A 12801-nucleotide genomic window follows, 5' to 3' on the forward strand; every position below is an offset into this window, starting at 1 on the left:
AGTACCTGCCTAGCAACCCAAAGGTCGCGGGTTGGAATCCTGCCTTGGGCTTGGATCAAAGTACTGCAAAAAAAAAAAAAAAAAAAAAAAAAACATTCGGAGGTGCATTATGGCCACAGAAGCCGATGCGCTACCAAAAAATAAATAAATAAACCTTTTATTTTGATTTATCTCCCCCCCCCCCCACATATTTGTTGCTATATTTGTATACTAATTAGCTTTCCATTCATCATTGCTTGGCCTGCCATATGCATGTTTGGCATGTTCTTATTTTATATTCTTATGTGGTAGGTATTGCTTTGCAAGCTACTGATGTTTGCTTTAATATTTATTTTCCTTTTTTTTTTTTTTTTTCTTTTTTTCTTTTTTATTAATATTATTTTTTACTATTTACTTAAACATGTGCATGCATAGAAAAAACTTTTATTGTAATCAGTGCTTAGACTTATGTTATTGCTTTTTTGCATTGTTGGGGTTTACACATGTGCAGTAGAAGTGATTACGTAAGATCGAGAGTTGTTCTTGAATTCTGATGCATTGTCTGGTTAGTTACTGCCATTATGTACAGTTCATACTCTGTGAAGGAAAGTTAAATCTTTACTCTTACCAATCTGACTGTTTTACAGTACAGCATCAACCCTCTTATAATTTCTGCTATACATATTTTCTTTATTTGTTTTGCTTGATTTTAATGTTTTCTTTCTGTCTACTTCTACCCTTTTTTATGTATGTACACATTTCCTCCCTGCATCAATAAACAACACTTAACAGCTGCATTCTTGTGTCTTCAATTATTGTTATAACTTTAGCTAAGTTCTGAAGCAATCATTACAAGCAGCATCCACTGTGTCCGTATGTATGTGTATTTGAACTGTAATTTATTGTAGCTGTCAGTATCTGATTGTAACGTACTACCTGTACATTGCAATCAGAGCTAGGCCTAGTTGTTGGCACTTGCCGGCTAAGTTTAGAAACATTTTACAAGCAAAAGTGATGAAGAATGATTGAACTTTAACAAATGCTGATCCCTAAATATGTGAGTTAAAATGCCCAAAAGAAGGGATAAGGCTGAGGTGCCAAAAGCAGCAGGGTAGTTCCTTGTAAACATAAACTCACTAAGTACAAACTCCTAAAATTCAAGAATTACAGGTTAAAGCCATCTAGATTTGGGGAGAGCAAAGACATTTTTGAACTTCTCACTATGGCTGAATTTATTCACCTCTGGTGTAGTAGTTTGCTTGAAAAATATCGGTTTTCCATCCAGATGGATTAAAATCCCACATATATACAGCAACTCACAGTGAATGTTTTAAGTTTCTTTGGTGGACATTCACCACATTTAAAATATTAACCCTCTGGTGGGGTTACTATTTTAAATACTTAAATGTGCACTCCCTGGTCTGATCAAACTCATTTCAGTTTGACTGACTAAGGGCCACCCTTCAAAGCTGTGAAGTGCCAATAATATATTATACAAACAGAATCAGTGATGCAAAGGGGCTACAATTCATGGCACATTTTCAACTTTTTCGAGATTTATTGGTCTCTTAGAAAATGTGTGGACTCCGTTGAAAAAGCTGCGCCGACCTGTGAATAGTATATTGTCAGATTATACAAGCAGTTTATAAGGGGGAAAATCCAGGTACACACGCGCACGCACTCTTATCTCTTAATATTTGGGATGATTGCCTCTACATGGCAAAGTATCTAAGGCAGTGTTTCTCAACCTTTTCATTGTTGCGGCACACTTTTAAAGACAAAAATTTTGCAACACACTACACTCACTATACTGTATTCACAAACGAGAAGTTATTTCTATTGGGTACATTTAATAATACACTTATCATTTGTGTAGTATAGGTGAACAGATCTAGTTCTAGAAATCAAAATGTGACATCACATTGATCACTGGAAGGTGCTCGGATCGGCACAGCGTAAATAAACAAATTTTTTGTTTGAATTAATTTTTATTATGAAACTTGGATTTATTAATTTGCATTTTCTGTGGCACACCTGAAGCATTCTAACGGCATACTAATATGCCACAGCACACAGATTGAGAAACACTGATCTAAAGTTTCAGTGCTGGCAGTGAAATGTAATTCCATAAACTTAGCTATTTTGCTGTACATTTTTTTGTTCAGTATGTGTACAAATAAAAATGTTTTCAATGTATGCATTGAATTATAATTCCACAACCCTTACCATTTTAACAAGAAGAAATTTGAACTGTTTGAGACCATCATGATTGGCTGTTCACAGCTGCAGTGAGTTGAATGATGGGGAGTAATGTATATTTGCGATCACTGGAACTGTCATTACTACTCTATCCTGTGGGCTAAAAAAAAAAAAAAAAAAAAGTAGGAATCTCAACTTTAAAAGAAAAACGGTGGTATTTTAATTTATATGTATGCATGTAAGGAAGGATATACATATGTGAAAGTTTTTTAAACTACTGGCAATTATATTATAAATTTAACATTGAAAAGTGGTATAGTTTATTAGTTTCCCAGCAGGCAATGGTGAAATTGCAGCCAATGGACACATAGAAGATAGTGGTGATGAAGAAGGATGGCATGTAATGGGCCCTAAACACAAAAGCATGGTAACTAGATCAGTAAGTGAATTTTGGTTTTACTAATATAGCATAGTGGCATGGAATATAATGTAAACTGTTATAGAAAAATGTGCAGTTACAACTCAGATATGCTAAAAATTTTGAGCACTGTGTTCTTTCATGAGTCTGTCACATCATTTAACTACTACATCAGACATGGATTAATGCCACATGGCTACCATCATAATTCTGTTGATGTTTTAAGATATTGAAGCTGTATTTTGCAGTATAATCTTGTTGATAGAAACTTTTTGAAAATTCTCATTTATACCAGAGCTCGGAAGGAAGTAGTTCCTTTTGATGAAATTTAAGTCGGAATTAGTTTTAATATAACATATCTCTAAAACTAGATTTTTTTTTTATGAAGGTACTTTGCTGATTATTATTTGTTGAAAGTTTAGTGAATATGTTGCTTTTTAGGTGTGCACCTATTGTCTTCATATGTCTGTTTATCCATCCATCTGCAAGTAACAACCCAACTCTCAGTAGGCAGATTTTCGTGAAATTTTATATTTTTTGGGCTTTTAAAAATATTTTTCGAGCTAATCCAAATTTAATTAAAATCAGACAAATAGAAATTCATCAATTATTATATCTTTTTTTGTGCAATTTTTTTTGTATGTAAAATAAAATGATAATTTATTAATTTTAATGCAATATTGCTAGTTTTGTGTGTGTAAGACCTGTGAATGTGGTGTCGCTTGTGAAGAGAAATACATACATAGAGAAATGAGACTTAAAGGAAAGAGTATACTGGAGGAGAGTAATCAATGTTATAGTAAGACCCCCCCCACGTATCAGCAGGGGGTACATTCCAAGATATACCGTTGGTGCTGAAACCGCGAACAGTCGCCGACCCCATATATAACATGATTTTCTTGTACATACATACATACATATAATAAAGTTTAATTGATAAATTAAACACACAGTAAGACATTACCAACATTAAATATGGCAATAATAAAGTACAGCCGACTCTCGATTTACTGGGATTGGATTAACTGGGACCAGTGTTATAAGTCTTCATTGGGAGATATTCGTTGGAACCTTATCTTGCAACCCCTGCTGTCTTCACAAAACAAAAAAAAAAAAAAAAAAAAGCGACCAAATTTTTAGTTTGATTTAGTGCATCGCGTCGATTGTTGTGTTCCATCACACCGCAAAAGGACAAATTTTGTTTCGTTATTTATGTCAGGGATGTCGGAATTTTTTTATAGTAACTATTTATTTATTTATAAATCGAAAAATGATGGGCAAACGCAAGAGTTGTGCTTTCAAATTAAACAAAAACTTGAAAATTTTCAAAAGTTTGAAAATGGTGCATCCGTTAACTCTCTAAAGAACCATTATAATGTCGGTGACCAAACCATATGCGACATTGTAAAAAATAAAGGGAAGCATTGTATTTGACGCAAGTTGTAAGTGTTTTTTTTTTTTTTTTTTGCGTGGTTAACCGCAGGTAACTGAATCAGCGGATACGGGGACACAACTGTATACTGCAGAATTGTATTAAATCAATTTAGAGAATGTAAAACTATACAGTTTCATTGTGATATTATTTTGTTAAAAGTTTTATAACATTAATAATTAATTGATAAGGAAATTACTATATTAACTTTTCACTTCTATTAATTAGAGAAAAGGGAGGAAATATTCATTTAATTTTAGAAAAAAAAATCACATGTGCCTGAAATGTAATTCACAAAACATTGCCTAATTCTTCAGGCCTACCCATAGAGGTAGACTTCATGTTATGGTAGTTTTGCCACTTGAGTCAACCAGTGTTTAGGTCACTGGCATCAATGATCTGCACACTCCTTTAATCTATTTCCTTTGTCAGGAAAGTGAGCTTGCACTGGAAATGTAGGAAAACAAAGGTAAGTCATTTGCATTAACCACCTGGGGGAGAGAATTTTTGGGTGGGTTGAGTTACAGATGAGTGCTACCAGTTAACCACATGCCAATACAGGTATATCAGTGGAGGAAGAAATAAGTGAGGAATTTAGGAGGATTTGTATGTGGTCATTTGGATAACAGTTTGTAGCATCCTCTAAGCTAACTTGAATAGTGAGGCATTATTCAATTCAGTTGAATAATACCTCACTATTGATATAAAATTTCATGTGAAAATATAAAACCCAGAAAAAAAGGTTAGATTGTACTGCACAACCATAAGCCTCGTAATAACAACAGCATACATTATATTCAGTGTTGTTGAACTAAAGCATGGTTACCAACTCTTGGATTTAAAATGGGGAATTCATCTTTTTAACCCTTTCCCCACCATCATAATACAGTAAAACTACGCTGTATTTGGAATTTTTTAAAAATGCTGCAAATTGCTTCTTACATTTGTTAAAGAATTGGCCTTAGATGTTGCTAGTGTACATTGCATGATGTGTGGCAATTGGAATGTAAAAACAGTGGTGTGAAAGTGATTAACAATGTTGTTCGGTGATATCACAGAGAATAGGTAAAATTGCAGAATGTATTATATGCAAGATTTTCCATATATTGTAAAATCTGGTAACTGTAACATTTGCTTTGTATATATAGATGTGCTTTTTTCAGTTTAAAATGGCAGGAAACAAGAAATCAGATATTGCAAAACAAATAAGCATAAGGACAATGCTATTATTGTGTAGAAGGAAATACAAATTTGATGTAGCATTTAACAGTGAAGTTGTGACTGTCATGTCTGCCAATTGTTTATTCTCATTTATCATCAATCATAAATGTTTCTCTGAGTTGTGCTAACACTGATTAGCACAACCTCACCAAATCTATTTACTATATCCCTAGCACCAATTTAGGTGCATGCATGCTCCTGTTTTCATTTTTAGTAACCTAACCCTAGTATTCTTTGTAGGTACTGCAGCAGTTTCTTCCACCATCTCTGTTGCTGTATCTCTTCCTACTGGATGCAGCATCTATACTGCAGAATTGTATGTAATAAAATTAGCCGTAGATAACATAATCAACATTTCAAGCAAGATCTGATATATATATATATATATATATATATATATATATATATATACACACACATATACATACAGTCGAACTTGGTTATAACGAGCATGGAAATGATGAGATCACGGCTGTAATGAGCAAAAAACTATAATGATTTTAATTTACGTGCATTCTCATACAATCACTCACTGTTATTACGAACCTGCTACGTGGATATATTGTACAAATTTTGGTGACTATGCAAACATTCTTAATTGCTTGGGTAGTCAAAAAAGCCCAATTCTTGAAATAGACAAAAATGAAAATAGGACTTAGCTTTTATGATCACCTGCATCGCATCGGATTAGCAGCTGGTTTATGACCTTGTCCTTTTTGAGGGGACTGGGGCTATACAATAGTGCATTGCTGTTCTTCTTGTCGCCTCTCCTATTTGTCTTGTATTCACTGAACCATAAATTTGTCAATCTAAATAAACACGTTAGAAATGAAACCTTCTTCGGAAATATGTCTACTAACAAAAGAAAGTGTCTCTTGATTTGCGAAAATGTCAATTATTCGTGAGTTAGAATGTGGTGCAAAAAATGTCAGTGTGTTTTCTTTGTCCTCTTCCACAGTAATGACTTTGTGGAAGAATAATCATGTTTACATATCGGCACTGGAAAATAACAACTGAAAAAGAAAAGAAAAATTTAGAAAGTGTGAGGTTACAAATGCCAATGAAGCATTGCTTCAATGGTTCACTACACAAAGAAGTTCTGCATTTTCAATAGATGGTCTGATCTTGAAGACCCAAGTGGAAAAATTTGCTAAACGATTTTGTATGTAACAACAATTGGCTGGATCGATTTAAAAACCGAATACAAGCATATTAATACAAATAATATGTAGGTGTATACTAATATTTTTTTTTTTTCTAATATTTCTTTTGTTTTTTGAATCCATCTTTTTATCAAGTTATTGAGAATTAAAAAAAAAAATAAGAGGTAAATTTAACTCATCACTGATATAGTGAGTAATGGTTGTAACGAGGAAATTTTGTTGGTCCCTTGATGCTCGTTATAACCAAGTTCAACTGTGTGTGTGTGTGTGTGTGTGTGTGTGTGTGTGTGTGTGTGTGTGTGTGTATATATACGCATATAGGATTTAATAAGTCCGATAAATTTTGATGTAGGTACAAAGATGGAGGTTAAAAAATACACAAACAAGTGCCAAAAAACTAGAAGGGTAAGGATAGCTGGAATAAGTATTGTAGGTTTGTAAAAAGAATCCTATATGTTATGATGAATTAAGAGAATTACAGGCTGAACTGCAAAGCCAATTAGAGGTGAGGGAGCTGTAAAGTAAAATGATTAATACAAAATGGTTAGAACAATTAAAATAAAATAAAAGGTGAGATAGCCATTATCAGAAATAGGTGTACAATTTTTGTTAAGTCGAAAAAAAGGGATAGCAATAATGCAAAAATCTGATGTTAGCTAAAGTAGATATTGATACATGGTCAGGTATTTCATCAGGGGACTACACCTGACCATGTATCGGGAACTGCATTTCTATACTATGGCCATCAGTGGAAGAGAAGTGAAATAAAGCATAAAGAATAAAATTATAAGGAATAAAGCAGCACCATTCTTACACAATATGGACAAGATAGTCCCAACACAGTGTCAGTAATATAAAGCTAAAATAAAATATAAGTTAGTGTTTTCAGAGCAGGGAAAAATATTTTGAATTATGTAATTTGGGGGGGAGGGAAATTAGTGATGAAATATGGTGGAAAATTAGATGAATTAAAATTAGAATTTAGAACAAGCAAATGGTATAGGGCAAGCTATTAAATTGAGGATGGGAAGGGATAATAGAGTAACTAAATATAGAATCAAAAAAGCGATAGAATGAGAATAGCTGGAATGTTCGTATTGTCCTCAAACATTCCAGCTGTTCTCATTCTAGCTACTCTCACTCTCTTCCCCCCCCCCCCTCAAAATTACATAAATTCAAAATATTTTTTCGCTATTCTGAAAACACTTGCTTATATTTTATTTTAGCTTTATCCTTAATCTTACTTTATATTACTGACACGGCATTGGGACTACCTTGTCCATACTGTGTAAGTATGGTGTTGCTTTATCCCTTATAATTTGTATTCTCTATGCTTTATTTCACTTCTCTTCACTGTTATGAACAAGTATAGAAATGCAGTTCCTGATACATGGTCAAGTGTAGTCCTCTGATGAAATACCTGACCACATATCAATATTTACTTTAGCTAACATCAGAATTTTGTATTATTGCTATCCTTTTTTTTCGAACTATAACTAAATTTGCCCACCTGTTTCTGATGATGGCCATCTCACCTTTTATTTTATTTGTTTAACCATTTTGTATTAATCGTTTTACTTTACAGCTCCCTCACCTCTAAATTGGCTTTGTGGTTCAGCCTATAATTCTCTTAATTCATCATAACTTTAGGATATTTACATTCTTTCTTTTTACAAATCTACATACTTCTTATTCCTTCTATCCTAACCCTTCTAGTTTTTGAAACTGTATTTTTCACTTCCATTTTTGCACCTACATCAAAATTTATCAGACTTATTAAGTCTTATATGCATATATAAACTCTTGCATCCTTTACTACTGCTTTGCACATTTTGGTGTATGTATACTTTATTTATTTTTATCTATCAACTGAAACTTCTGGTTTAAACTCATAATTTAATATTACATTTCATATATATGTGGACTGATCTAGATTGTCACTTTCAAACAGCTAGAACAAAAGTTATGAACGATGTAATGTTTTATGCTCATGCCCACTACTTACTCTGCTGAATCAACATTAGTGACTGAGTTAGCATCATTTAGGAAGTGATGTCATTTGCATCATTTTTGTCTGGCATTTTCGTTACCAATGGTTTTTACTTCAGTCCAAAAAATTCAGTAGGTGGTGCCAACAATGTTTTCACATTAAAACGATTTTGAAGCAAAGCATGTATGTACATGTTATTTAGCTTTGAGTAAATGTTAACGAGACTGATAGATAGTGGCAACCTCTATTTAAAGAAGTGGTTAGATGTGGTGAGTAGAGCCACATGAGCACTTCTCAGTTATTTTATTGAAAAGTAGAACAGTAGATCACAAGTGACTGCTACTGACTCAAGTCCAAATCCAGTTCATGGGTCAAAAGAAGTCTTGAAAGAAGATAAATTGATGAAATCCCCAAGAAGGTGAACTGAATATTGCAACCTTCTGGGGAGAGCAATCCTAAATGTGCCTATCTATCCAATAACTGGAGTCATGTAATCTCATTCAAGTGAAAATTCTGTTCATGTTCTCATTAACTCCTAGGTACGTTGAAGAATTTCTTATACCAATAGTTTTTTAATCTTGCACGTCCATTTTGTAAATAGATTATCAAACTTAGACAGAGTTGGAATGGTGATTGAGGCTTAGTCATTGGCATTTCTGCTGCCAAGGTTGTGGAGAGTAAAGCAAGAGAAGAATCTGTTCTCTTGTTTAGTGAAGAATTACTCTAATGTCAAGTTAGCACAAATTTCAATTGGCAGTTGCATCATTTTTAACTTGGAAATTTTTTCTGGAAAAGTACCCACCAGCATGTAAATAAATGTAACTTAGCCACATTTTTAATTTGTTTACTGATGACTGTTTTATTTTATGCTAAATATAGGTAAAAGCATGTTGAAGTTTTTAATTCAGTGTATAGATTAATGGAATTGCACTGCAAGGTCTTTTTTCCTCCTCTTCTCATTTTTACAGGCCAATATTACAGAGTCCCTTATTTCTGACATCTTTGGTGGTCAGTTCAAGACTGTATTAACAGCAAGTGGAAGTGAGTCTGCATCTATACAACCCTTCTTTACTCTACAGCTTGATGTTCAGGTAAATTTAAGTGCCATTACATATGTTAAATTTCTGTTCCATATGAGATTCAGGGTTGACTGAAAATTATTCTGGATTTTCTTTAGTTTGTTTCCATGTTATCTCTTTAGATCAGTGTTTCTCAAATTTTTTAATGTGAAGGCACCCTAAATCCATTACGAAAAATTCCTGGCCATCCCCAGCACCAGGTGCAATGGATGATGGCAGAATATTTTGTAAGGTCAGCAATTATTTCATGACTTCTAATTTACACAGTTGCATGAAAACCAATGACCTTTTGCAGTAACTGCCATAATGTAAGCCATTGCTAAATTTGATGTCGCGATGCCCCTATAAAGAATATGTGGCAACTGCTTTAGGTAATAGAAAAGAGCCCAACCGATTTGAACAGTGATGCTTCTTATAAAATCGATTTAATCATTAAAATATCAGTGATTTTGATAAGTATTTAATGCTGTTTTAACTGTCTTTATTATCTCAGTATTATAAGCAAAATGTGTGTGTAGGTGTCTTCTCATCATAAAAGAATAACGAAATTTATTTTTATTGATGTACATAATAAATAGAATTTAGTGCCCAAACGTTTCCAAGGCCTTTTGGGTCTGTAATGGTTACTAAGCATAACAGATGAGCTACGACACAGTTGAAGGTTATTTTTATTTAATTAATTTATTTTTATTTTATTATTTTTCCCCCCTCTTGAAGAGTTGACAGCAGATTTAAATATCACTTTGTAAATATATTTTTAAAAATTGTTTTGACTTGTACCTAAATTTTTTATAATCATATATATTATCATGAAATTTTGATTTCATACAGGGTGTCCATAAAGTCCTTGTACATTTTAAAGTTGTAATAACTTATATTCTATATGAGATAAAAAAAAATTCTGTAAACTGCATTAGAAAGATAATTTATTCTAGTTTTTATGCACAAAAATAATTCTTGAATTTACTACTATGTTTAATACCGCTCCTACCACGTGAAATTAATAATATAGTTTATTAACTATTCACCTAAACTACTATACACGAAGGTGACGTTTCAGGTATCTTGCCGATGCTCCCAGAAACCTGTTTACATACTTACTTATACCTACTATTACCTACTGTGCATACTACTACTAAACTAATATACTTTAATGTATAGTAGTTTAGGCAAATAGCTTAATAAACTATATTAAGCTATATTATTAATTTCATGTGGTATAAGAGTGGTATTAAATGTAGTAATAATCTTAATGGAAAACAACCATGTAATGTCCTTCCCTAACTATATTGAATTTATTCAATTTTTTTTTTTTTTTTTTTTTTCTTCCAGATAATCTACTCTACAAGAGAGGCTTCAATAGAAGAGAAAGTGAACTGTGTCCTCTGGCTAGCAGAGCTTAAGTCCATATTGGTGGTTAGGAGAAAATTTACATTTACAACACATTAGTAGAGGCATACGATGCACGAAAGCAAGCTCATGCAGCATCAGCCAATTAAAAAAAAAAGCTCTGATTTCACCCCATCCATTCGTTCCAAATACCTGTCTAGCTCAGCCCTAAATTTATTCAGACTATCAACCTCCAAAACAAAAGTTGGAAGTCTGTTCCACCAATCAACTACCCGCTGGCTAAAGGCAAACTTCCGCACATCTATTCTACAACTGTCTTTACTCAATTTGAATTTATGCCCTCTCAGGTGCTTATTCTGAGCAAGAGAAAGAATCCCATCAGCATTGAGCATGCTCAAACCATTCAATGCTACACCTGAATCAGATTACCTTGCAGGTGACTAGTCTCCAGACACTGTAATTTGCAAAATTTAAGCCTTTCTTCGTAAGAGCAACCCTCTGTTCCATTCACTAATCTTGTTACCCTTTTCTGTACTCGTTCCAACAGCTCTACATCCTTTTTAAATTAGGTCTCCAGACCTGTATACCGTACTCAAGGTGTGGCCTCATCATCGCCGTATACAAGAGGATAATCACCTCCTTATTCCTGCTAGAAAAATTCCTGTATATCATTGACAAGACACCATGAGCTATTCTTGCAGACCGTCTGCACTGCTCAGAAAACTTCATATCTGCATGCACAATTATCCCCAGGTCATTTTCCTTCTCTGCCGCTGTCAGTGTAGTACCACAGAGTTGATACATTACTCTGGGGTTACCACTTCCCATAAGTATTACTTTCCTTTTGTTAATATTAAACTTCATTTACCACCTCTGCTCAACTTTTCTAGATCCTGTTGCAGCAGCGTACTGTCATTAGTGTCTTTAACAACCTTGCCAACCTTCGTAACTTGGACATTAAGCCTGATATACCATCATCAATATCATTTATAAATAGAGAAAACAACAATGGACCCAACACTGAACCCCGAGGGACTCCACTAATAGCCTTAGTCCACGATGAGCAGCCTCCATTGATTACCACTCTGTCTTCTCCCACTCATCCATCCCTTTATCCATAGCAGCAATTTGCCTCCAATGCAGCACTGCTCCAATTTGTGCAGCAGTGTTCCATGTGCAACAGTATCAAAAGCCTTTCTAAGATCCAAATATATGATATCAAAGTTATTCCCTGCATCCAGTTCCTTTGTGACCACATCATAGTATCCAATCAAATTGGTCAGACAAGACTTCCCCTTAACAAACCCATGCTGTGTCAGAGCTATAACTGAAGTCTTGGCTAGATGATCCTGCAGTGCTTTTTTAACCAGTGTCTCCATTAATTTCCCTGGAACAGAAGTTAAACTAACAGGTCTATAATTACTTGTGTTGCCCTTTGATCCTCCTTTGTGAATTGGGATCACATTTGCACATCTCCAGTCCAAAGAAGTTCTCATGATTATGGCTAAGGGTTAGCTTCCTTTTTTTGCTGCCTCCTTTAATATAAATGGATAGATCCCATCCACCCCAGTTGCCTTTCTTATGTTTATCTTCAACAATTTCTCCTCCACTTTCCTCTCAGTTATTACAAAACACTTAGCTCCCTGTTAGCATTTGATAAACTTCTGGCACTCCCCTCATAGAACAACCCCTTATGTGTGAATGTAGATGCAAAATACTCATTTAGTTTGTTAACCACCTGAGCAGGATTATCAACTGTTGAACCATCGGTATTCAGTGGACTAATGTGATTCATCCCCTTCCTTCTAGAGTTTACATATGTAAAGAACTCTTTGCTGTTTTTCTTTGCATCCTTTGCCAAAGATTTATTATAATCTGCCTTTGTCCGCATAACCAGCTTTTGTCTATCATAGGCTTCCATGTCATCCATTAATTTATGTATCCCATGCATTTTTCTTCTGTCACATGTC

General features: G+C 34.0%; 1 protein-coding gene across 2 annotated transcripts in view; it reads left to right on the forward strand.

The window, feature by feature from the left end:
* Nucleotides 1–12801, forward strand: part of LOC150080955 (ubiquitin carboxyl-terminal hydrolase 10-A-like) — a 251119-nt gene that overhangs the window by 169593 nt on the left and 68725 nt on the right. The window contains exons 10-11 of one of the 2 annotated variants that reach the window (XM_090381270.1): nucleotides 2514–2617; nucleotides 9371–9493. In XM_090381270.1, the coding sequence (XP_090237396.1) occupies nucleotides 2514–2617; nucleotides 9371–9493 (227 nt within the window). The remainder of the gene's footprint in view (nucleotides 1–2513; nucleotides 2618–9370; nucleotides 9494–12801) is intronic. The other variant, XM_090381271.1, reaches the window with a different exon arrangement.

Source organism: Mastigoproctus giganteus, chromosome 9, assembly GCF_048544385.1.
Source record: "Mastigoproctus giganteus isolate SK-2022 chromosome 9, ASM4854438v1, whole genome shotgun sequence".
NCBI classification, from domain to species: domain Eukaryota; kingdom Metazoa; phylum Arthropoda; class Arachnida; order Uropygi; family Thelyphonidae; genus Mastigoproctus; species Mastigoproctus giganteus.